Here is a 26,815-nt window from a genome sequence, read left to right as displayed (position 1 = left end):
AGTTACACTTGGACTGTAAATATTCTCTTGGTGGAATCTTAGCTCCAAGGCTGAGATATAGGGAACGCAGGTGTGGTGGTAGGAGGTGTAGGAAGCTTTTGGGTTTTATTTAATATTCAACGGTCAATCAAGGGGACACAATATTCTTGGCAGCAAGGAGACGCGAATCGAATGCACCCTTGCCACTGTTTCAACTACATGTTATTCGAGATGTAAATTAGCTCCGAGGCTGAGATATAAGCCTGCGGGGAAAGCTGATATGGAAGGCAGGAGATTTTGCAGGCTTAAGGGTGTTTTTTGATATTTGAGAGTTAATCAAGGTGACACAGGTCTCTTAGCAGCGGGGAGAAGCAAATCAAATATACCCTCGCCACGAGGAGGCAAGGGGTGTATGTGGTATGTCGGTGCTTTTAATACTTGAGAATCAATTAAGGGGGCATCATCTTCTTGTAGCTGAGTGACGCAACCAAAGGTAGCACCGATGCTGTTTGGATACTAAGATTGAATGAGATCTATCTCCTTTTCAGAAGTAACTGTAATTTCCCCTATAGCTTCACGCAATTGTTCGGATTAAAACCAAAAATCAGGGTTGTCCCCTTAGAGGCAACATGGTAAAGAACTAATCCTAGCCCATATTAACTGAAAATTTAAAAATTGTTTATAAAAAAAAGTAGAGCGGTGAAGAATCGCAATTTGAAGCTGATTCAGGAATGGTAGCTACTATTTCGATTAATTTTAATGATAAATATTTGTCGTGAAAACAAAATTGGATCAATCAGCTAAAGGAAAGTTCTATTGTCAAATCGGAACCACTTCCAAAAACAAAACAATAATACAGAATCAGATTGCTGGATAAAACCATAAAGAATATTGCAAGACAAGAAAATATTAACTGCATGGTGAGAAGTGTTTTACGGCTTTCATCTGCACGACACCACATGAGCTCTATCTTGCTTTGTGCAAGGTTATGGAATGGAAAACTCCATCCTTCTTTGATTTGATTATGCTATGCTAATGCATTTTAACAAACAGAATGCACAAGGTAAAAAAAAAAAAGGTAAAGGATACGGCATTAGACTTTACAGTCCTTACCGGCGGTGCTGATCTCCGTTTCTTGGCCCTTCAGCCAGGAAGTGCAATGGGGGGTTGGGGGCCAGCCATCCTGTGCTTTCGCACACCCTTCCTGTTTACCTTCCCCAGATTTCTCCAGGTACCCATTTAGAGCTGGGTCGACTCTGGCTAATCTTACAGAGTCACGCCAATGACCCCCGTCCCAAACTGAAGAATTGGGTACACTGGGATTCGAACCCGCGTCCTATCAGACAAGGGATCCCGAATCCAGCGCACCAACCACTAATGCATTTTAACAAACAGAATGCACAAGGCTCCTCTTTAAGATGAAAAAATGATAAACTGACCCTTTAGCTATGAGCATTGCAAAGACAGAAGAGTTACTCCTGACATCCATGAAAAAAATCTTAATAGGCTACATTCTTTGTTGACGGTAAATAAAAAAAAATATAATCTTTTTGTATGCTGATCAATGGTCCGCGTAGCACAGGTACTGGTCTCCTGATTCTCTGCCTTCTGCCCGGAATGCTATGCGTAGTTGAAGACAAATCATATGACGCTACGTTGAGGGTAAATAGGCTTAAAATTAATTTGGGCTAGTCAAATTGTGTAATATTTTTCCCGTTCTATTTTTTATTCTTGGGTTAAGAAAATTGTAACATAGCATGGAATGTTAAGGCGTATTTTTTCAACTAATTACTTGAGGGCTTGTAATAATGAAATTAATCATTCAATTAGGCTCAACATGTACAGTCTGTTCGTAAAACTTTGTGTCGTGACCCAGTTATGTCTTTTTTCTCTTTGACGATCCTGACCACCTTCCTGTATTTTACATAAACGTCTCATCTATTTAAACACAGCATAGATATTCTACATTATAGAAAATTCCTACCTGACACTTACCTTACTTTTCAGGCTTACATTACACATCAATATCGCACATTTCTTCATCGCTCCGCCTTTGCGCGTGGACAATGACGAATAGTTTTGTACCACTGCACGTTGTCATGTGTGTCATTTTGAAACAAATTTTCTTTACTGTAGATTACCCATGCTGTGCATTTAAATTATATTTTTTGTACAAATACTAGTTACTTCACTCTACTTTTTCTACAATCCCTCCAGGGTATTGTATCCGAGTTTGCGCTCCTCTCCTATAGTGTCCAAGATTTGTCACAATCTTAGAGTAACCGAGCCTCAGCTTATCACTAATATCTTTGACAGCACAAGACCGGAGAGCATTCATAGAATCGCAAACTGTTATACCAAGCCAACGAAACGATTTAACACTGGGAATACTAAAACCACCGCAGTATAGTGGTTCTGAACAATTATTACCGTTGAAAACAAGAAACTGTCCCTTGTCAATATTTAGGTACAGGCCGATATCGCGGAAAGCAGAAGTTACTGACTTTACTGAATGGGCAATATCAGACTCAGTCTGACTAATCAGAAGAAGGCCATCGCATAAGCCAGATATGAATTATCAGATGGACCTAGTAGGCAGGTAGTCGATATTTTTAATAACACATCTTCAATACAAGCATTGAAAATACACGGAAAAAGAACTCCCCCTTGTCTTACTCCGCAACGAATAGGGATATGACCAAAATAAGAATTATTTGATGACTTAAGGCGAAGATAAGAATGGGAGGACTAAAAACGAAGCACGTGAATTACCGACGGATTTACTCCTCTCTGGCATAACGCCGTCCATGCTTGAGTATGACAAACACTGTCAAATGCTTTGGACAGGTCTAGGGTTGCGAAATGAGGTACGTGTAGAGTGCCATGGGCATCTTTTAACAAAGAAGTCAAAGCACGGTGAGCATGCTGACAGCCTAGCCCAGATCTAAAACCAAATTGATTACCATCATTCAGAGTAAGCTTAGTGATATAAGGTAGTAGGAGGTATTCAAAAAGCTTGCGAAGAGTACATGCTACCGTTATGGGCCTATAAAAACTGCAAGAAACCAGGTCTTCTCCTTTTTTTAGAAGTGGCGTGACACTACCGCATAAGAACGAATCGGGCACACACGAACTACTAAAACACATTTGAAAAAACAGTTGAAGATGAGATACCAGCTGAAATGAATTAGGAACAAGATTCGAAACACTAATCTCATCAAGACCCAAAGATTTTGATTTTAAACCCTTAATACCTTTAACAATAGCCAACTTCTCTACTGGAATCACATGTCTAACAATAACGTGACGGCAAATTTTTTTCGAGCAAACGTGAGAAACGCTTATGCACTGCATAATTAACTTTCCAAAATATTTTGAATAATTTTTTGTCCAAGATGGACGAGGTATAATATCACTAGAAGTTGTATCCAGGAAATTGGCAGAATTCATCACTTTTCGCCACTCACTTTTACTTTACGAAAATTTTCAACGGAGTAACGAACAGCGCGAAGATGGCGCTTAAATTCGACTTTTGTCTTTTGTTTTAGATCAAACACAATACCCCGAGAAGGTCGACCACAGGCAGACCAGATTTTTAACCAGAATTTGGCCTTATTCTTGACTTGTTCAGCATAGGATCAAACTTCCAGATTGGTTTTTGGGTATTCCGCCTGATACGGTTCAGTGGGACGGCCACATCTTCAGATTGCTTTATACATGAGACAATGTCACGATAATAGCGATTCAAATCAGCACGAGCATTGTCAATAGTGGGGTACCCGTTTGTGCAAAGAAGATGGAAAGGGACACGTACGCTGTACAGTAGAGCTCCAAGTTTAGCAAGGTAAAGATGGATGTTCGCACTAGACCAATCACGTTTTTAAAACCACTTATGCGACAGTGATGGTTGGCCTGATTATACGTCAGAAGTAACCGTAATATCGAAATACAGAGGTAAAATCATAATCTCTCTCCTCTTCATCGACATGTACTGCTGAAGTTTTTAATGAAGGAGAGCAGATACAGTGGTCCAAATTTGAGAAAGAACCACTACAGTGGATATATGTAAAACTGAGGTCTTTTGTTAGGACCTTAAATGCTGAGTGTAGACACTGAAAAAGCGCTTCCTTACGTGTCGAGGAAACGGTAATGTCACGGTTTAGGTCGCCTATAAGCACCCACTTGTATCCCAGACGCTCAATACTAGATATGAGAGTCTTTAATTTGTTGCAGGCATTCGCATAACTGGAGAGGAAGAAACAGATTATGTATCATGGGGCAAATAGGCGTTGATTAGGATCACGTCTGCAAGCCAGATTGCAAGATAGTTTTCAGAGGATTGGTAGCAGCTAGGCGACAAATAGCTAGGCAAAGATCGCTTAATTATACAGACAAGACCGTCAGAAGGCCTGCCTCGGGTACGACGGGCATTCGTGCTGAAAACAGCATGTTGTGAACTTCGCCTTAGAAAGTTTACACTGCAGCTTTGGAGCAGGTGTTCTTGTAAGAGAACAACACCATGATTAGCTAGTTTCTCATCAAAGCTTAACACTTTATTCTTTGTCCCATTGATGTTGAAAAAGCATTCATTGTAGTCATTAAAGTCTGTAATGACTGTAAGCATAACAATTTGCAATTTTGTAGGCATAACAATTTAGTTATAACCAACACAGTGTTTGATCATAAAATGGCCCATAAGTTGACATGGCATTCACATGATGGTAAGACAGCAAACCTTATTTATTATCTTATTGTAAACCGAAGAATGACAAAACCAATACAAGATACTAGGGTATATAGGGGTGCTGTAATTGATGCTAAAAGTAAACTTCTGAAATTTCAGAAAAAAGTAAAGCTTTACTAACAAGTAAAGCTGAAATTTCAGAAGGGTAACTACCTCCCGGGAAGTTATGATTAACTACCGATTAACTACCTATCCCGGGAAGTATCTAGAACGTTTTTTTTACGCGAAAATATCCAAGATACCAATTTTCCCGAAAAATATATAGCTGTTTATATATATATATATATTTATATATATATATATATATATATATATATATATATATATATATATATATATATATATATATATATATATATATATATATATATATATATATATATATATATATATATATATATATATATATATATATATATATATATATATATATATATATATATATGTTTCAAAAACCCGTTTTCGGTTTTTAGTGAAGCCGGGTTGTAATTGATGCAACATGACTAACGCTGGCTCTACACCTTTATAAGCTTATGCATAAGATGGGGAGAGCAGATTTTGCTTTGTAATCCCTGGATAAGATGAATTGAAGGGAACGGGATATCCTCTCCTTACCAGTATATAGTAGACAATTAAAATAGACCTCGCATTCTCCTCCTTTATTAGTCTCCTCGTCCGTACATATGACATTTAGAAGGGACCACACCTTCCTTCCTTCCGAACTAAAAACTATTCTGAGCCTAAGATGAACAAAAATACAAAGAAGAAAAAAGTAATATCTTATTTTAGCGTTATTAGCACAATTTGCCTTATTCAGGTAATTATCCAAGAATGAAAAATCCATATTACCGCTATTTTCTAATCAAAACAAGCCAACAAGCCTATAGAGCAATTAAGACAAGAACTAGTTCGCCTATGTCTATCCCCCTCCCCCCTCTTCAAATTTTTGGGAATGATTTGTCTAAAAAGTGGTAGAAATATGAATCTTCATTCATTTACGAAGCGTACAAAACAGTTTATCTCGTTGCATCGACAGTTTGGTTTTGACGATATATGAGATATAAGATGTATTCAGGTATATATTTTGACGATACGTAATGATATGCTTTGACGAAATATGATGTATACACTGGCCTCGAAATTATTTGTCTTTAGGCATTTCCTGGAACTAATTTATTTTAGAAGGCTAATTTGTTGTACTATCTCTGACATATACATGGAGGGAAAAATATTGTAGGAACTTGTTTCTTTCCAAATATATTTAACAGTAGAAATAAAAATAAAATATTGTTTTCTTTAAAAGGCAATAATAGGCGAAAAATCAGGTGATTGCACTGGTTTTAAATCTTTGCAGGAACGTTTTCTATCTGGTTACTTCCTGAAAAGAAAGAAATTATTTTAAAATGGAGTAAAGTATGTTACAGTATAATAAAATTTATAATTACTAAAAAAAAATAATAAGGACAAATTCCTGCCTTAAGATGATCACACCGCTTATGTACGTTTCAATAACATATTATCGTGTTACCCAAAACCAGCTGTATCAGTTTTTTGAAAAGGATTCATTGTGCTCCGAGGAGTCTTCTGAGGGGTCTTTATACGATGAAATTCATTCATATACCTGTGTCATTTCAAATGAGGCAGGACAGACAGATCATGACTGGATTTCTATTACACTACAAATCTCTAATTCACAGACTACCTGATATAATTTACTACGCAACAAGCTGAAATTGCTTGGCATCGCTTGTGAGTTTTATAATGGTCAGTGCTTTCTGGTGTCACTCCATATTAATTACTCCCCCCTCTTGGCCCTCTCCTGCCATTTCTCACAATTTTTTGCCGCGAAACTTATATCTAGGCCTTAAAAAAACAACTCCGATTGGGAGCAAACTGGAGACCTACTGAACTCAACAGACCTAGTAACCACTGCAGCACAGAGAAACAGATAGTCTACTTGTATAAAAATGTTGAGATTCAAAAACTTCCCATACAAAAGAACAAATCAGCTTTGTTTTCTTTTTACTGACTCAAAATTTAACATTAAAACATCGGGTAAATACAACGAGTCAAAAGGTGGGTTGTTTGGACACCCTTTCTGACATACGCTAAAAATAAGCAAAATGGTTGGCTCAGAAAATGTGATCTCAGAAAACAAATCATTAGAATTAAAGCACGTTTTTTAACATGAAAGTATAAAACAGTAGCATCTCTTTTTCTCTTTAACTACACTATCAAACTATGTAAATATAAATTATAATTCAACCTTAACCTGTATCTACTTCAAACGAGGCAAGAAAGACGAGGTATAACTGGGACATAAACTTCTAGGTTAAAGACTACCTGACAGAATTTATCGCAAGACAAGCCAAAAGTGCTTGAGATCGCCCGCAAGTCTCTATAAGGGTTAGTGCTTCCTAATGTCACTCCACTCTAACTAATCCCCCCCCCCTTCCAAGAAACTGTCCTTCTGTCCCACTTCTACTCTTTGCCGTCGTTTCTTGTCGCAAAACTGGAATGTAAATGAAATTGAAAAAGAGACTCCAACTGGGAACGAACCGGAGACCTACTGCATACACAACATACTTGGTAACCACTCCATCTCAGAGAAACAAAAATATTACTCGTAAAAAATTGTCATACATAGAATTTGCTTTTCATACAAAAGAAGCAATTAGTTTTGTGTTCATTGACTTTGCTCAAAATTTGACATTACAACATGAGGTAACCTGACTAATTGAAATTTTTATGACTTTTAAGTTTAATCACCACCTGATTTGATTACTCATAATTTGGTTATATCACTAGATAATTCTTGGTGCACGTGTGTACCACTCCTTGAAGCTTTTTTTAATGGGGTCTTCCATTCTTTGGTTTAATAAATAATTTCCTTGTAGTGTCTTAATCTATTATACTTCATTTGTTTTTTTTTTATATTATGCTTCACTTATTTTTGTACCGTTTACTAAAATAAAGTACCTCAGCCTTTTATTTAAAACAAATAGCAACTGAGACGAATTTTCCCTAGTTCTATAAACCTTAGGGCAGGGATATAACAGAGTAGGGGAAGGGCTTGGAGACCAATACCCCTAAAATCCTAAAATTTCCATAGTTTCTGGCAATTTCTTATTTAAAATGTCAAACAAATTAAATTTTTCTGTTATTGGGCAGCAAACACAAAAAAAATTTTGGTTGTTTGGTGGCACTTTGAGACAAAAAGATAAAGAATTAAAGTACATTTTTTATCAAGAAAGTACGAAATAATAATATCTCTTTTTCTATTCCATGTAAGTTGATCTGATTTAAATTTCAAGTCAAGAACAACAATACTCAAATTTGTCCCCTCCTCCCACTCCAGCAGACCCTTGAACTTTCTCTTGCCGCTCTCTTATCAGAAAGGATTATACATACTAAGTTTCATCCCCATTGGTCCGTTGGTTTCGGAATGCATAGAATACAAAAAGACAAAAGAAGTGTTTTAAAGTTAAATATAACAAAATGAATCATGCTGCTCAGCAACGCATTTAATTCTACATATTTTGTTCCTCATTTTGATTCAAAACAAACTGTTTATATGACGTACTTTGGTTTCGAGCACGAATGTACGCTTTGAGAATATTATTAAAATAGTTTTGTCTTTGGTTTGGCAACTTTTTTACCGATTAATCTTCCGATCCAAGTTTCTGAGAAATATTAAACTTGGTAAAAGTTTAGTAGGTTCGGCAGGCATTTTATATATTCCTGTGGATTACCGTAAGAGGATCTCAAAATTGATTATAAATCACATATAGGTTAAATCATATTTTAGCAGCAAGATAGGAGAAGGGGCGGGCATTTTCAGTTTCAAGTATATTTTAACATTATATTCTTGAATTGGATAAAATTTATTCATTTCTGTACACGAAAGAATTCCTAAGAAATAGTGTATTAAAGGTAATTATTTGGTTAGAAGAAAACACCGAAGAGAAAAACAAAACAAAAATGAAGAAGAAAAGAACTCTTTTCCTGCTTTAACAGTTGAGATAGATAAGCACTTGAAAAAGGTTTTCACCTTACTCACCTATCTAATCACCTAAGACAAAGCAACATATCCCAAAAATCAACCAAATAGAAATGCCCAAATTCATGCAAAATTATCATTAATAAATGTAAGTCATCGCAAGATTACAAGCAAAAACACCTCAAATTTTGTGTAGCAAAGAGGATCCTTACTCTCTAGTTTAAATTAAGTTTAAATTTGCAATTCCTTGGATGTTATTTCCCTGCTGTAAGAACTTCGGTATCAAAAATTAAACATAAAACAGTAATTTTGCTATCATTTAATAGCTGAGATACCCAGACACCTTAACCCATTTACTACTACTACTACTAAAAACTCACTGCAGAATCAAGTGATCTAAGGCCAACACAGCTAATTACGCTCCTTTTTCTTTAAATATTTCCTTACGACATCCTGCCACCCTATTCGGAAGCGACCTGCATTTTGTTTGGTCCTGGACGGTTGGTCAAGAAGGACTATCTTTGGCAGTATGTCATCCTTCACCCACAAAACGTGTCTTAGCTATTTCAACCATTCCCTTATTATGCCCCCAGAGAGCGGTGTTGAACCACATTTTTTGTACAGTTTATTGTTTGAGATACAGACAGTCAGTCGGGTACCCACAGCAATCCGTAAATAATTTCTCTGGAAAACATCTAGCATTGTCATAAAAACAAACATCGAAACATCAAACTTCTAGCAAATTCTCTTCCGTTATTTGGAACGCCCACTCTTCATAACCCAACTTGAGCACTCTTATCACTGTAGCTTCCAACATCTACCTGCTTAAATTTTCGAAATTTGTTGTTTATTTTCTTTTAGACTGAAAGAAATAACTTGTAAGGAGGTTAAAATCATTTTCTCAATACAATCCTAATTATGGCTGGGTGAATAGATCGATCTTAAACTAATTAATAAAATGACTGAAATATCTTGTTCACCCGGTGCAAGCCCCAGCTGTAACAGGGATCATACATCCCAATAATAAAAAGCTGTTTCAACGAGGGTCCAAGAACTTTATTTAATACCTTTTTATATTTTGAAAAGGATTTTATGACTGATAACTTCTGAAGGATAATATTTTCGGAGGATAGAATTATTTGGCTCCAACTTTTCAGTTTAAAAACTTTTTCAACATCTTTTCAAGGCTATGTCATCTGGTGTTGACCATAACCGAAGTATTGTATCATACTGACTTTGCGATCTTTCTATGATGTATATTTATTTATTAAAACAAGAATGTACAAACCCTAAGCCTATCCCAACGGCATATTTTGCATAAATAATTCCCAAGACCACACTGGCTAAGCATGGCAAAATGAAGAAAAAATTGACGACAAAAAAATGGATAATTTCACGTGGTAAAAAGAATTGTCAGTTTTCTTTTATTTTTAATCGACATCCGATAATAACATACCTGGTAAGAGATTAGCGTTTCAATACCATTCACATATCATGATTTCCCATACGAGTATGGGTACTTTATAAGAATGAGAACTGGCGCTAGCGGCGAGAAAAAAACTGTCAACGCCATGCCAAGCGTCGCCAAACGCTAGATGACGTTAATAGTTTTTATCGACACTTGCACCAGTTTCCACTCTTATAAGTCACCAATGCTCTTTGTCCCCCTGTTTGAATGACCATTCAATATTTTTGTTCAGTTTTCCTAATGGTTCTTTTAAATCTCTTCTATTTTATGTTATTTTAAACATTTGTTTTGTTCTCATTTGGTATTTTTATCTATATTTTTAACTCTTTGTTTCCTTTTTGTCACTGAAGACCGTTGAGCGGAGGTCTCGATCGAAATATTTGTGTTTTAGTCCTTTTTTTATACCATTGACTGGAATTATCCTCTACGCCAAAAAGATTTGTTTTACAAATACCAAAAAACGACATAGTAATCAAATAAATTGAAAGGTATAAAATCAATTGTTGGATTCTCATAACAATGATTACTTACGAAAAATAGAATCAAGGCTATCATATAATCAAGCTTAATAAAGCACAGCTAATCTTGACACTGCAGATTGACTAGGTGTCCTCTTAACTTGAGCCGTTTGCTGCACATTAACCTAAAACAAAATAATGGTAATTATCTGCAACTAGTTTAACTGGAGGTTTGTAGTTTCGAAGAGATTGTGGCGTTTACCCCCCCCCCCCCCCCTCGCCTATACCTGTGCATACTTGAGCTGTTTGAACTAAAAAATGGTAACTATTTGGTTCTACTTTTACTGGAGGATTTCAATTTCGAAGAGATTGTGGGGCTGAACCCTCTATGCCTATTGATCTTCTTGAAATTTATGCTAGAGGTTCTTCATCGACAGTTTGATTATCATTTGTACATATACCGTAAAATCATCAAAACCTATATATCTGATCACTTTAGACATTAGACCCACCTGGGCCTTCAGAGCCGCAACTCTCCCTTTGGTTTGCTGCTGTCCGTCCTCTCACAGAGATAGGATTGACGTGTGCAGGTTACGCAGATCTTTCTGGTACCCTTGTCGTACGGTGTTTCTGGGTCAACGGCCTTAACTCGTTGGTGGCCTGGAGAACACTGTGTTCGGTAACCAGAAATTATCAGTAGTCCGTGACTAAGCTATTTCCATCGTTGATTTCTTATAACTTCTGTAACAAGTGGCCGGCCAATCTTGTCGCGGGTGGATTGATTAGCTGCCCTCTACTGCCGTTGGAGAAATTAATCAAGGGACTGGTTTTGTCATCTTACTGCGATGCGTATGGAAAAAGCAACAGGGTAACTCTTTTAACGTTCATTAACATCGTTTATTCACATGAAGTACCAGGGAAACCAAAATAAAACCATTGTTTGCTCGTATCTGAAAACCCTATCTGAAACATATCTAAAACTGAAAAACTTGAAAACTATAGTTTTTTTTAATTTTTCTTTCGGTTTTTTTCAAAATTATGAAGTTTTTAGGGATGTTCCACCTCTTTGTCAGCTATTGTCACGTTATAAAGCCAAAGGGAATCAACTTCTCGCTTAATGCGTTTACCAACATCTCTTTTTATTCATTATCATTCTTTTTGTTTTATTTCAGCCCTATTATAACAATCATTAATTTAAATTATATTATTATATCATTTGTATTTATACCACTGAAGGTCCAATTGTTTTAAAAGACTTACAGGATTTATTTTAGAATTTTAAAGTGCTCATCGACAAGCTTCAAGAGAATATGGCAACAAATATTTATTTGTTGCATGTTTTTATGAAGAACTTCAAATTCAATAGTTCAGGAAGACTAAAAAAAAATATGGGAGCAAACGTCCCCTTCAGGGGGAAACTGATAATAATTAAAAAATTTCGAATGACAACCCCCAAAAATACTACATTTAAAATCTACGAGTAAAGAGTGCTAGTTCTGTCTGAAAGTGTTTTTAAATTATCCCTGTTAAGGTTAAGGGCCCACCCTTGATGTCCTTACTGACGGGAGAGAATAATGTAGGTGAACCGAGCGAAATTCAAAACTAAAGAAAAGAATTTTTCAAATTCCTCCTTAACTGGAGGATACTAGTTTTAGATGTTAATATCTCACTAAACATCTACTGTTCTTACAAAGAGACAGTACCTATTCTCTTTATGTCTGGGGAAAAAGTATTTATATACATATATAGAGAAGGACTTGTTCTTGGCTCGAGCGAGGTACATCAAGAATTAAAATCACTTTTCTGGAAGAGACTCCTCTCAGTTTTCACTAAAAACTTTTCAATGCCCTCCAAAAGGTTGGTGAAAAATCTCTAGAAATTCCCGTCTTCAATACTAGAATTAGTAAATATTCTCCCATTTTCAGACTTCTTCCAAATCAATAATAAAGCCTTATTATGCAGAATATTAACAGCAGTTGTTCAAGATAGTAGCGGTCTTAGACCTCTTAATCGGGGGCGAGGGGGGGGGCAGCTACCCCTCTGTACAGGCCTAGAACCGAAACTGGTTCTAGACGAATTATTTTGCAACTGAAGATCTTTGTTTGACGTTCAAAACAATGCCAGTCTATCTTGGACCGATGAAGACAAGCCATATGGCAACCTGTCTGTTAAACTACCAAATCATAACTGGTCTTCCCTCTCATTCACAGGAACACTCTTCCTAAAACCAACAAACGGTACTGGTTTCCTCTCGAATCGTAGAAGAGCGCTATTAGTTTTAATAAAAACAAACAAATTGCAAATATTTTCTGCAAAGTGTTTTGATCAAATTTTAAAGGAGATATCAGCAGCATCAAGTGCAGTCAAATACATTACCACTCAACTGCAGTGTCGTTGGTGCTGGTTCCACAATCTTGCGCCGAAGTCTTCCAATCATGGAAGAACTTTAAAGCCCATGAAGAATGAATTCATCGCCTAGGCTTGTTTGCAACAATTTCTTGTGAGTTGGGATGAACAATTACTAGAATAGCCGATAAAAATTGCGGGTTCTAGTCTTAGAGCAAAAAATTCAAAAAGATATTTTATACCAGTCACGTCACTAGGCTGTATTTTCAAGCAGTATTATTCAAACTCTCTGGATTTGCACTGGCTAGTCTCGTAGAGATTTTCTCCATCCTATGATACGTCTGCGACAGTTATATTAGCCTTAAGAATCCAGAGACGTTATCCCCCCCCCCTTCTTTTTGCAGACTCAGAATATGCATGAACGCTTATACCATTCGAAAGTAAACACTTATTTTGACGTGGTTCATTCAAGGAAAACACATCCTCTGATTCAATTTATCGAACAATTTTTTTTGCAATATGGGCGACTTTTTGTGGGGGAGGGGGGGAGCTTGAAGAATACAAGGTAAATGTAGACATATAAAAATAATTAGAGAACTGTAAACACTGAGATTTTTTGGGATCCTAGTCCCAAAGGTTTCCCTGCGTGCGCTAGGCCTCAATGAAATAAAGATAAGAAAAAAAAAATATTAAAATTAGATCGACAGAATAGTTTCTTTGCTAGTGTCAAATATCAGTGGGTTTTACAGACGGCAGAAGTAAAAGTAGGCCTAAAATTAACTTTTCCACGTCAATGAAAGGAAATATGAAGATTTTTAATTTCTTTCACAGTAAAGATTTTCCATATACAAAGGCATAATTTCCGTACTAGTTGTTTAATCTGTTCTATAACTCGTATATAAGTTGAACCAAATTTACATTCAGCTTATGAATTGTTAATCAGGTGATACAGGAATTCAGAGAAGTAGCCCTTAATATGTTACGACTTCTGCAGTTTTTTCTCCTGTTTTAGATTACCTGTCTGTCTTACCTATTTTTGTAGTTATATTTCATCGAGTGACTCTTGAATCCTGAGGAATAGTATCTTTTAAAATAACTGTAGGCTATTGTAATATAAGTACCAGTTAATATTAAAATGTTTTCGATTTATTTTTCTTCTTTTGTTCATCTATTTGTATTGATAGACACGCCTAGGCCATACCTTTTAAGAGAGAATCAGCCAAATAATTAAGAGAGAATCAGCCAAAAAATAATCTTTTCCGTTTATTTTGCTTATTGTATTTTTCTATTTTTTTTATATAACAGATGCACTTAGGTCATACCTTTTAGGGGAGAAATATCCTAATTATTTGGTGGGGAGGTCCTTTGAAGTAAAAATTTCGAGTGCATTACCCCCCCCCCCCCCTACACGCATTCGGGTTTTCCTATGTGCTTTTAAAATATCTTAAGATATAATTAAAATTCCAAAATCACTTACGCTTCCATCCAATTCCTTATCTTTTTCTACTTCGCCGTAGAACGAGCTAGAACAGTGTTGCCATCTCTCTCGATCCTGATTCGCAATAGAATCAACTGGTTTCATCCTTTTGACTGTGCCTAACCACTCATGAAACTGAGTTTGGCCAGGTAAAAGCCCAGATGTTGTTAGTTCTAAAGACTTTATGGACCTGAAAAGAATAGCAAGCTATATAGTTTTTACAGACTTAGAGGTGGCCCAAGGGCATGTTGATTTCGAAAGACTATAGACAGCAAATGCTCTTGTAAGTTCCTTTTGAAGCAGACAAAATCGATTATTCAGGTTCTGGTCTCTATTGATTTGCGTCTCATTTCGTTGTTTTTCATGTTACCAGTAAAGTTTTCTTCTGAAGCAAACAAAATCGATTATTCAAGTTCGGGTCTCTACTGATTTGGATCTCATTCCACTGTTTTTCATGCCACCAGTAGAGTTTTCTTCTGAAGTAGACAAAATTGATTATTCAGGTTTGGGCCTCCATTGATTTGGATCTCATTCCGCTGTTTTTCATGCCACCAATAGAGGTTTCTTCTGAAGCAGGCAAAACCGATTATTTGGGTTCTGGTCTCTAATGATGTGGGTCTCATTTCGCTGTTTTTATGCCACTAGTAGAGGTTTCTTCTGAAGCAGGCAAAATCGATTATTCAGGTTCGGGTCTCTATTGATTTGCGTCTCATTTCGTTGTTTTTCATGTTACCAGTAAAGTTTTCTTCTGAAGCAAACAAAATCGATTATTCAAGTTCGGGTCTCTACTGATTTGGATCTCATTCCACTGTTTTTCATGCCACCAGTAGAGTTTTCTTCTGAAGTAGACAAAATTGATTATTCAGGTTTGGGCCTCCATTGATTTGGATCTCATTCCGCTGTTTTTCATGCCACCAATAGAGGTTTCTTCTGAAGCAAGCAAAACCGATTATTTGGGTTCGGGTCTCTAATGATGTGGGTCTCATTTCGCTGTTTTTTATGCCACTAGTAGAGGTTTCTTCTGAAGCAGGCAAAATCGATTATTCAGGTTTGGGTCTCTAATGATAGGGTATCATTTCGCTGTTTTTATGCCATTAATAGAGGTTTCTTCTGAAGCAGGCAAAAACGATTATTTGGCCTTGGGTATCTATTGATTTGTGTCTCGTTCCGCTGTTTTTCATGTCACCAGTAGATTGATTTGACTTTCATTTTGCTGTTTTTCATGCTACCAGTAGAGCTCTCTTCATATGTTTGAAGCAGGGAAAAACGATTCTGCAGGTATAGATCTCTATTTACCCCACTAATTATCGTCCTTCTTGCTACTTCCTATTGGCGGCCCAATGACTTGAAGAAAAAAGTGACCTCTGAAAATGAAGTGGATAAATCTTGGAATAAAATATTTGTCTAATAAAAGTAAATACTTGGTGATAGATTTTTGCTTGGAGACCCTCAGCCAAAGTTTTCCTATTAGCCTTAAAAATGGCCAATATGAGGAGGGATTTAATATACTATTAATGACCGTATTCCGAAAGCACACGCATTCAACTCCTTCCGAGCAAATCTTAATAAATAAGAGCCCGAAGCTTCCTTCTCCTACATGCGCATGTGTCTATGCGTAGACAGCTTACTCGAATCACACGAAGAAGAAAATGACTCGGAACCAAAAAGAGCCAACTTGAATAACAGCTTTTTTCGAAGCTAAACATTTATTTGGAAGTGTCTCCACTAGGAGGCCATCCCATCAAATCCATGTTTGAGTGAGTTCAAGTGGTGATTCAAAAGATTTATAATAACCAGTAATGTAACTAAGCGAAGGCAAAACTGCTTAATTTTTTTTCAAGAACAAAGGGCTGATTAATAAGAAAAAAAACTAGCAAAAGTTGAAGCAGAGCTTGTTTAGGTAAATAAACACCCCCCCCCTAGGTTCAGATATAAATCGGATATTAAATCGCTAAATACAAATCGCTTACCGGATATTCATGGCCAGTAGAGCAAAGGGATATTCAAAAGTTAGAGGGAATTGTCCGATTTTCAGAACACAAAACCTAACAAAAGTGCAATGGAAAGGAAGCAAAGGGATCTTTAAAAGGTCTAGGGAACTGTCGAATTTTCAGAACACAAAACCTAACAAAAGTGCAAAGGAGAGGGAGCAAATGGATCTTCAAAAGGTCGAGAGAATTGTCAAATTTTAGACGGTAATAAAACTTTTAAGGGAGTCTTTTTAAAAGGCAATTACATGGTGAGTGGCACTTCAGTTCCAAAATATCCACATTTTTACAGTTTTTCTCTACAGTTATTATATTTTCTGTATAATTAGCAAATAATCTGCAGTGTTCTGAAGTTACACCTCCCCCTAAACAGATTTTGCATCTGCGCATGCGTAGTAGGCTTAAGAGTGCAGTACATTGAAAAAAAAGTAATAGATCATTAATGCGTGTAACGACCGCAGTCAATTTTGAGACAGAAGCAATACATGCCAACAAAAAAAAATTGCAGAATTCAGTCAGGAATAACGTTATCCAAATCTTTCACAAATAATGCAAAGATCAGCATCGATTGCTGCATTATTACATGCGCTTGAAAGCATCAGTAAATACCGATTTAAGAAAAGTGATGGTTAATTATCCTCTATAGTTCACCCCAAGCCGTCAGATAGTTGAGTCTGCCTGAACAATTATCTTTGCCATTATTATTTTGTGATAGCTAGGGCTATTATTTTTGCTAATTTCTGCTTATTTTCCTTTTTGTTTACTGCTTTGCTGCTAATGTTTGCTGCTAATTGTATGTTAATTATTTTTCCTGCTATTTTGCTATCTGTGTATTGCTAATTGCTATTATTTGTGTGATAGTGCTTCCCTCCGCAAAATTTCTTTAACTGACTTATCTTCGCAGAAACATTCAGTTTGAACATCGAATTCAAAAGTTTCAGAATCAGTTTGATCATGAGTCGTTTGAGCTATTTATTTGCAATTCGTCATAAGATCCTCTATAGTAGCGCTTATTCTTCTTATTTATAAGCTGAACGTCAAATTGAATGCGAGTTTCAACTTAATAGATATGTTAGGGATATACTGAGCATAAAAGGTAAAGTTAAGGATGTTCGTTCTTACTTTGAGTCTTGCATCTCTTCTAAGCTGGTTTTATTTTCCGAGCTTGAACTCGGTATCGACCCGCTGTTGGAGCTTTTGGCTACGGCTGCATATTTTGCCATAGGGTTTTGGCATCTTTCCAAATAAATACTGCTCTTATTTGCTTCTGTAACTGTAAGTAAAGATAAGTATATGAATTAATTATTATGACTTCTGTAAAATATTTACGTGGGGTAAAGCAGATTTGCTAAAAAAATTGTCAATCAAGTTGAATAACGTAAAACTGAAAAATTGTCTAGCAAGTTGAATAACCTAAAACTGAAAAATTGCCTATCAAGTTGAATGACGTAAAACTGAAAAAGTGTCTATCAAGTTGAATAACGTAAAACTGAAAAATTGTCTATCAAGTTGATTAACGTAAAACTGAAAAATTGCCTATCAAGTTGAATAACGTAAAACTAAAAAAATGTTTATCAAGTTGAATAACGTAAAACTAAAAAATTGTCTATCAAGTTGAATAACATAAAACTGAAAAATTGTCTATCAAGTTGAATAACGTAAAACTAAAAAATTGTCTATCAAGTTGAATAACATAAAACTAAAAAATTGCCTATCAAGTTGAATAACGTAAAACTAAAAAATTGTCTATCAAGTTGAATAACGTAAAACTAAAAAATTGTCTATCAAGTTGAATAAATAAAACTGGAAAATTGTCTATCAAGTTGAATAACGTAAAACTAAAAAATTGTCTATCAAGTTGAATAACATAAAACTGAAAAATTGCCTATCAAGTTGAATAACGTGAAACTAAAAAATTGTCTATCAAGTTGAATAACATAAAACTGAAAAATTGTCTATCAAGTTGAATAACGTAAAACTGAAAACACATGCATCATCCTTTAATCAGGCAGAGAGAAATGAGCATTAGATTGTGTAGATCTGGAATGTGTACAGTCATGAATTCAGTAGCATCGGAATCCTGGGAGTGGGAGGGGGCAAAGTTTGAGCCACTCATCCAAAATCAAGTGAAAATGACAGTAAAAAATGAAAAATGTGCCCCACAGTACCTTAAAGGCTAAGACATAATAAAGAAAACTGACCCGTTTCTCTGAACGCTTGTACTATGCATGCTTATCTAAGTTTGGACAAGATTTTTGAAGAAGATAAACTTTCAGCTAAGTGGGCAAACTAGAGTCTAGGGGAGTCATTTGACCCCCCTTCCCTGTCCCGTATTAAATTACGCCCCTGCCTGAATTGTGCAAATAATATAGGGGAGGGGCAAATACCGTAGGGAAAGGGACGAATGCCCACTTTCCTTCAGTTCACTTTTTCCTTTAAAACATTTCAAAACGAAGAAAAGGTAGAAAGAGGCTTAAGCTGGCCGACTTTCCAGATTGTATAATTTTCTATATTGCACTGAAAATGTGTAATTACAATTGTTTTCTGGATTGCCGAAAACTTATTTTTATTAATTTACTTTTAGCATTGACTCGAAACCGACGGCGTCACAATGACTGCGATGCTTGGAGAGCTGACGTTACGTGCATGCTGTACTTAAACGAAACTGTTCGCTGCATGTAACTTTTTGGGATAATATTCCAAAATTCTGGAGCTAAATAACGGAAGATGAGTTACAGATAGAGTTAATATAGGCTATTCCGCCACTTTTTGGTCTGAATGTCATCTTCAAGAAGAATCATAAATTGTTTTGAAATTGAGCTAGAAAAGGCCTGGAGATTGGATCTTAACCATTGTTGATTAAGTTTTAACCAAGATTGATTGGGTTTTAATCCAGCAATGGCTGGGTCCAAACAGATTGCACTCAGCTGCGGCAAACCAAAAGACAGTATGTTTCAGAACATAGATTTTACAGAGGAGCGGAAAACCTGAAAAGTGTGCTTGTGGTATTTTTTTTTACTCTTATCAAGAAGCAGTTCCTTGCAAATGTAAGGGAGATTGAAAGGGAAATGTAAGGGAAAATGTCCTTGTAAATAGCAAGATTCAAAAAATACAATCTCCGAGAAAGGATTTTTCAAGCATCTTTAATACCTAAAAACAGTTTTGAAATCAGAAGCTCAAATTTCTCCTATTTCTGCGACTCAGACGAAAGTGAGAAAATCCTTTGATGGGTGGGGGGAGGTCAAAGTATCCAAAAACATTTTTCCAGGCTATTTTTTCAGGGGTATGTGGGGTATTATTCCAAGTTTTCCTATTTACAACCTTGTAAATAGAAAGATTAAAAAAATAAAATCCCCGAGAAAGGATTTTTCAACCATCTTTAATACAAAAAAAAATCGATTTTGAAATTAGAAGCTAAAATTTCTCCTATTTCTGCGACTGAGACAGGAGTAAAAAAAAACCTTTGAGGTGTGGGGGGTCAAAATATACAGACATGTTTTTCTAGGCTATTTTTTTAGGGGAGGGGTGCGTCAAACTAATCTTGAAGGAGGAGGCAAGTATCTTCTGAAACTCATATTAAATAAATAAATAGGAAAAACAGATTGCCATAATCAGTAGAGCATGAAGTGCAAATTTTTTCAGAAAATAGAAACACATAATCGCTTTTGAATTATCACAGTCACACCCTCATATATTTACTTTGTTTAAAAAGTACGCCCTACAAAAAGTTGTACCTATAATTATTTTAGCATTATAATTATTATAATAATTATTTTGTGTAATGATTAGTATCCACAAGAGTCACATGTGAAAATATTGTTTAATAATTTTGTATTTTTTTTTCTGTTTTCCTTTTGACTTCAATTCTCCTAAGTATTTATGTAGTGACTCATAACTAAATGTTACTATTATCTGAATATACTATTATGTTATTGTTGTTAATATAACAGGATTCCCTTGTGAAAATAATTGTTTAGAAGCTGTGTTGTTTTTGTTTTGTTTTCATTCTTTTTTCATTTTTAATTCAATTTTGCTAAGTGTTTGTATAGTGGGTAATAAATAGATGTTACTGTTATTATATTATTATTATTATCAGTATCACAAGATCCGCTCGTATAACTGATTATAATTAATTACCATAACTGATAATTAATATAATTAATAATAAGGCACATATTTAACATACTTTTGGATGGCTACGTCTAATATACATACTTCCCCTACAGTTCCTAATCCAGGACTAAAACCCCGAGATCTTGGGAATAATCCTAAAGAGTGACAGTCCTGTTCTGGAGGAAACTATTTTGGGATGTTGCTAATCGTAATTCTCAAAATTATATATAATTTTTAAAATTATATAATTACATAAGAAGCAAGCGAACAGAGCACCTTGGCCTCATCTCTTACTATTATTATTCATATTGATTCGTTATATTTATCTATTTATTATTAATACGGGCATTATTATAGAATTTTAATTTACTTCGTCTTTGTAAATATTCAACTTGCATCCTACTAATAAGAGTGAAGAATTTTTAATAAATTTGTTTGTCCCTTACCTTTACACGTTACATCCAACGCAGTTCAAAATTATGAGCTTTCTGTTGTTTTCTTTCTCATATCATTTGGTTTTTATGGTATTTGTTCACTTTTGTGCTTATATGCCTAGCTGCTAAGGTATTTAATTTTTTTTCTCTTTTTAAATAGCGTAATTTTTTTTATATTTATTCTGTTTTATATAATGTATTTAATTTTAGTGTTGTAATGAAAATAAGAAATTATATTAGCATTTTATATTTTAGCATTCGATTGGATCCTATTCCCCTATCACATGGCAAAACGTGAATGTCGAATAGATCGCTGTTGGTTGCTTTTTATTTCTGTAGTGTTGCCATTTTTCTAAAAATATTCTGTTAAATGGAGCTTTTATGTCAATGGATACATTCTGAGGAATTCCATTCTTCTTCTTTTTTTTTGGGGGGGGGGGAGTATTTTCAAAATCTAGGGAGAGTTGATTTTTCAATGAAAATACAAAAAAAAAGTATTTTCCATTTTTATCAAAATCCTGAGGGGGGGGGGTCTCCAATAGTCTCCGATTTTTTTTTTAGAGGCTATTGAAATTTCTTGCGAAAAAATCAGCAAAGAGTTTCTTCGACAAGATATACACCCTACCCACACACCCCACGTCCGTGATTGATTGGCTAAAGATGTAAATTATGTACGAACTGTAGAAAAAATGAAAAATGGAATACAAAAAATGAAAAAATGAAAAATGGAATATTTACCTCTTTGTGGATAGGCGTAAAGGATTTGAGTTCGAGCCTTTTCACTCGGCGTTCGTTCAAACTGGGTTACCAAAGGAGTAACCGAGGATGCTCTCTTTGTCTTCCGCCGACTGAAAAAATATATAAATTGAAAGGAGTATCAGCTGAGGCAAGAATAATTACAAAAATATTCGTAATAACTATACCAGAAACTGGTTTTTGGCTTCATTTTAGGTAGTGACCGGAATGCGGAGACCGAGAAACTTGCCGCACTTGCAATAGAATTTCTTATAGAAGACAGTTGTAAGACCGTAGGTGATCCCCTCCCTATTTACTGTGAGATGTCGTCACCAAGAGTAAAAACAGTTTGAAAGAATAAGAATGACCCCAATTAGATACCTTGGAGAATCCTACAGTAAGTAAGGAAAAGGCTAGAATAGACATGTGTGTAATACACGCTTACTACTGTATTTCAGTTATGGCATCAACGATATCAGACGAATAACGGATGATCTCATAAGCAAGTAAAAATAAAGCTAGATATATATCTAGTCTATTCGTGAAAAGGACTTTCTTTTTTTTCAATATATTCATGGGCTACGTTGATGCAATCTAGCAGACTTCCTTTCAGCCCTTCATCCGGAGGTTTTCAGCTAGTCTGCTTCGCCACAAGGCAATCAATGGCCGGGGTATGATTTCCTTCTGGTCTTTGAGGCAAAGTTTCAGGGTAACGAGTAGTTGTAGATCCAACTTCAAATTGGCGGATGACTTCAAGAGCGAGTAGGATATGGATCTGAATGTCTATCTAGCCTATTCGTCAGAATGATTTCTTCTTCTTCAGTCTTTTCATGGGCTACGTCGACATCATCTATTGAACTTCCTTTCAGTCTTTCATCTGGAGGTTTTCAGCTAATTTGATTGACTACGACGCACTCAATGTTCAGAGTATACATGTCTTTCTCGTCTTTGGAGCGAAGTTTTTCGGAAGTAGCAGTAGTAGTTGTACATCTGGGTAGTAGTTGTACATCTAGTTGTACGCCTGGTTGAATCTTTAGATTTTATACTTTTCGCAGTGCTTCTTCTATTGTCGGGTTAGGTTGGATTTATTCGAATTTGATAAGCTGTATATTTTCAAATTGTTGGTTGTAGAATCTGTTACTGGGGTTATCTGTCTGCTCCCAGTTGAACTGATCTCCAATTGATTCGTCTTCTTCCTTAAATGGATTTACTGATATCTCGAATGGATTCATGCTATTATTATCCAAGAATGGGCTGCTTACGCCATCTGGTGATTCAAACAGGCTAGTTGGCGCCATTGACACTAATTCTTTGGTAATTATCATAATAAGTTCTTAAAAGAAAAATGAGTGGTTGAGAAGGAGGAGATAATCTTCTAAATGTAAATTTGCATATATATTTAGTCTGCATATTGTATATTTAATTTCGCTGAGCTGCCCTCCCCCTCCTCTATCTATATCCTCTTGGTTGAAGTGCTTTGTTCGAGGTTTAGTAAATTTGTATTAATAATTGATTCTAGCGCTAGTTATACCCATTAGGCTGATTATTGTTGCATTGAATGTCGATTAAATTACATTAAAAAAAATCATTTTGCGTCACCTTACCAACAAATGAAAATTTGGGACAAAAATTTCGTTTCATAATTTGGAACCTTCAGTAAAATCCTGTCTTAATTAGTGCAATGACTTGTCACATTTGACGAATAACAGTAGTAAAAATTTTCCAGTTTTTGATGACAAAAGAAACAAGGCGAATATAGCTAGTGACACTGAAACAAAACGTTACTCTATTTTTGTATTGAAGCAACGCCCAAATACAAGTTTGGAAGGGTTATTGGTTCAGAAGGATAGGAAGGCGTGGTCTTGTTTAATTAACTTATGCATAAATTAAAACAACGTAAAATCTGCTCTCCGTAATTTGTGAACAAACCTCTTGAAGTTTCCAAGGTTCTTAGGCCCAGTAACTGCTTTTTGTTTGTAATAGTTTTTTTAATATTAATTAAATGATTAATAATTGTTGAATTAAGCACTTAATTTTTGTTGAATTTCTTAATAAATTTCCACAGGCTATTTTCGTCAAAAGAAAAGAAAACAAGTATCCAAATGAGACTTATGGCTGCGGGAATAAATGTTCAGATGATATACTTTTCTTCAACTTCTACCTACTAACAATATTATGTATCCTGGGAATATAGAACACCCTAGGAACACAAAAAATTATATGAAAATATAATGTATTTTTTATTTCTTGATATTCTTGATTTAAGACGAATTTTATTGTAACTTAGAAGTATTATTTTTAAAAATCCAAAATAAAAATCATTTTTTAAATGGTTAGATTCTTGTGATTGAAAATTTTCATTGTCATTTATCAAGATCTTGGAACAGGTTATTTTGTCGTGTGTTAACAATGATTAAGTGATAAGTGACATTAAGTGATAAGCATTTACTTCCCTTCATTTCGAATAAATGTAAGTTATCTGAGTTAGTGGGTGAATCATTGCTGCTCCAATTTAAAAAGAATTGAAAGAAGATTAAAATAATTGAAAGATAGCTTAAAACATGAGATTACTCTTTTACTGTGTTATTTATTAGACGATTCTCATCTTAATTTTCTTTTTTTTTCTTTCATCTTTTGTTCTTTCTTTTCTTTCTTCTGTGCATTTCTTTCTCTTTTTGAGAAGTATTTCGTCAGCATCTTCCCTATCGAAGTGTGGCATTTTTTTTTTAAATACAGTGGTTGCGAAATTCCAGATAAATTATGGGAGATGATGAATATGATTTTGAAAATTTTCATGAATATGAAACTTTAATAAAACTTCCCTTTAGAAAAAGGTAATAAGAATGAGTGTGGTAATTATAGAGGCATTCGCCTGGTATCTAGAGGTAATAAACTACTTAGATAACTTCGGAGACCACATTGCCTTTCCATGACGAAAGTATAACAGTTCAAAATAGGGATGAAGCCTTTTAATCGATAGTGAACAGATATAAATTTTTTTAACTGGATATTTCGGACACATATACACTGTTCATCATCAGCAGCAAAACTCTTCAAAAATAGGGATGAAACTTTTTAATCGACAGTGAACAGATATAAAAAATTTTTAACTGGATTTTCGAACACATATACAGTGTTCATCATCAGCAGTAAAACTATTCAAAATAGAGATGAAGTCTTTTAATCGACAGTGAACAGATATATAAATTTTTTAACTGGATATTTCGAACACATATACAGTGTTCATAATCAGCAGTAAAACTTTTCAAAATAGGCATGAAACCTTTTAATCGACAGTGAACAGATATAAAAAATTTTTAACTGGGTATTTCGAACACATATAGAGTGTTCATCATCAACAGTAAAAAAAAATTTATATCTGTTCACTGTCGATTAAAAGGTTTCATCCCTATTTTGAACTGTAATACTTTCGACAAATTACTTAGTATAGTGACATTTTAAAGGCTTAAAAATGCTATAGAGCCGTTAGAAAATGCTGTGAGAAAATATTAGAAATACTGTTTGAAAAGAAGGAGAGGGTGTTTTTACGAAGAGGTGAGGATGCGTCGACCAGATTTTCACTCTCAGATTAATAATTGAGGAGTGCCCGAGTAATCCTACCTCTTTAGTCCAGATAGCATACCAGATAAGTAGATTAAAGTGATTATTGCCATGTCCGAAAACAACATAGCTTTGTTTAAGGTAGGAAATGAGGTTAATAGTTAGTTTCGTGTTGAATCATTAGTTAAGCAGGGTTGCGTTCTATCCCCATTTATATGGATCATTTTGATGGACTTTGTTCTAAGGAACACTGGAAAACTAAGGTAGAACATAGAATCAAATGGGGAAGTAAAACTCTTCTAGACTTATGTTGATGATTCGAGTGATCTAGATGAAAATATAACAAGATAAATGATTTTGGGAGGTTTTGAGAGTTCAGAGTGCAAGAATAGGTTTGAAAGTTAGTGTTAAGGGGACTAAGTCGCTTAGCCTAGGGTTAAATAAGAGTGAAGAGGTAATGTGAGATAACAAGAAGATCGATCAAGTGGACTGCTTCACTTACTTGGGTAGTATCACTGGTGAAGATGGTGGATGCAGTAAACATAGTAAAAGTTGAATAATCAAGGTCTACCATGTTTTGTTTTTTACACAAAGAATTGAAGTGAGGTCTCTGAACCAAGATTAAAATATTGGAATCTACAGTGATAACAGTGCTCAAATATGGTTCCGAAACTTGGACGCTCCGAAAGACAGAGCAGGATTTATTAGATGTTTTCTAGAGGAACTGTCTACGTTTTTGGTACCTCTTTGACTGGCTGTATTTCAAACAGTAAGCTATACAAAAAATTTAATCCCACTTTATAGGCCTGTAATGGGAGAAAAGTTGAGATGGTTAGGACACGTCTTGCACGTGAAGGATGACAGATTGGCAAAGATCTTCCTTTTTGGTCATCTGTCTAGGGCCGAACGTAAGGCAGGACGTCCTCGAATGGGGCGGGAAAAGGCCATACTAAAGGATTCAAATGAAATTGGAACTTCTTGTAAGGGTTTAAACAGGGAGGCTTTGAGTAGGTTGGGATTAGGGAGGAGCGCACACAACTGTGTTGGCCTCAGGCGGCTTGGTGCTTCAGGGAGTTATTACTAGTAGTTTCTTATGATCAAGGTGACACATCGAGCTCCAGCTCTTATACTACCTTTGTTATAATTAGGTTATTTTGTTTACTGTGTTGATTTAATAAAGTCCAAGTATCAGTTTTAAATGAGCCTCTGTGAATCATGCAAGTTTTAGAGAACTTTTGCCCCTCCCCCTGTTTATAGAAGTAAAAAGAATATCGCATACTTGTGACAGATATAAGCTACGAGTCCAGCCACAAGGAACATAAATCCAACAAGTATTGAGCCAAGTATAATTGGAAGGAGCAGATCATCACCAAATCCCGCCAACTGACTACGCACAATCAATTCCGGTGGGAAATGCACAGTAACTGGCACAGAAGCCTAAAAATAAATTCATTAATTTATAAAAACAATTTATAATAGTTTTATAAAACAATAAAGTGAAGAAAAAAAATT

General features: G+C 35.3%; 1 protein-coding gene across 3 annotated transcripts in view; it reads right to left on the bottom strand.

Moving 5' to 3' along the window:
* Positions 1 to 5,952: 5,952 nt before the first annotated feature.
* LOC136036908 (cadherin EGF LAG seven-pass G-type receptor 2-like) overlaps positions 5,953 to 26,815 on the bottom strand; it is a 183,977-nt gene continuing 163,114 nt past the window's right edge. For all 3 annotated transcript variants that reach the window (XM_065719284.1, XM_065719285.1, XM_065719282.1), the window contains exons 15-20: positions 26,583 to 26,740; positions 21,746 to 21,855; positions 17,583 to 17,733; positions 14,473 to 14,662; positions 10,723 to 10,834; positions 5,953 to 6,101 (exon numbers count right to left, since the gene is read on the bottom strand). In XM_065719284.1, the coding sequence (XP_065575356.1) occupies positions 10,757 to 10,834; positions 14,473 to 14,662; positions 17,583 to 17,733; positions 21,746 to 21,855; positions 26,583 to 26,740 (687 nt within the window). In that variant the 3' untranslated portion in view covers positions 5,953 to 6,101; positions 10,723 to 10,756. The remainder of the gene's footprint in view (positions 6,102 to 10,722; positions 10,835 to 14,472; positions 14,663 to 17,582; positions 17,734 to 21,745; positions 21,856 to 26,582; positions 26,741 to 26,815) is intronic.

This window comes from Artemia franciscana, chromosome 16, assembly GCF_032884065.1.
Source record: "Artemia franciscana chromosome 16, ASM3288406v1, whole genome shotgun sequence".
NCBI lineage: Eukaryota > Metazoa > Arthropoda > Branchiopoda > Anostraca > Artemiidae > Artemia > Artemia franciscana.
This window is presented reverse-complemented; position numbering and strand designations above follow the sequence as displayed.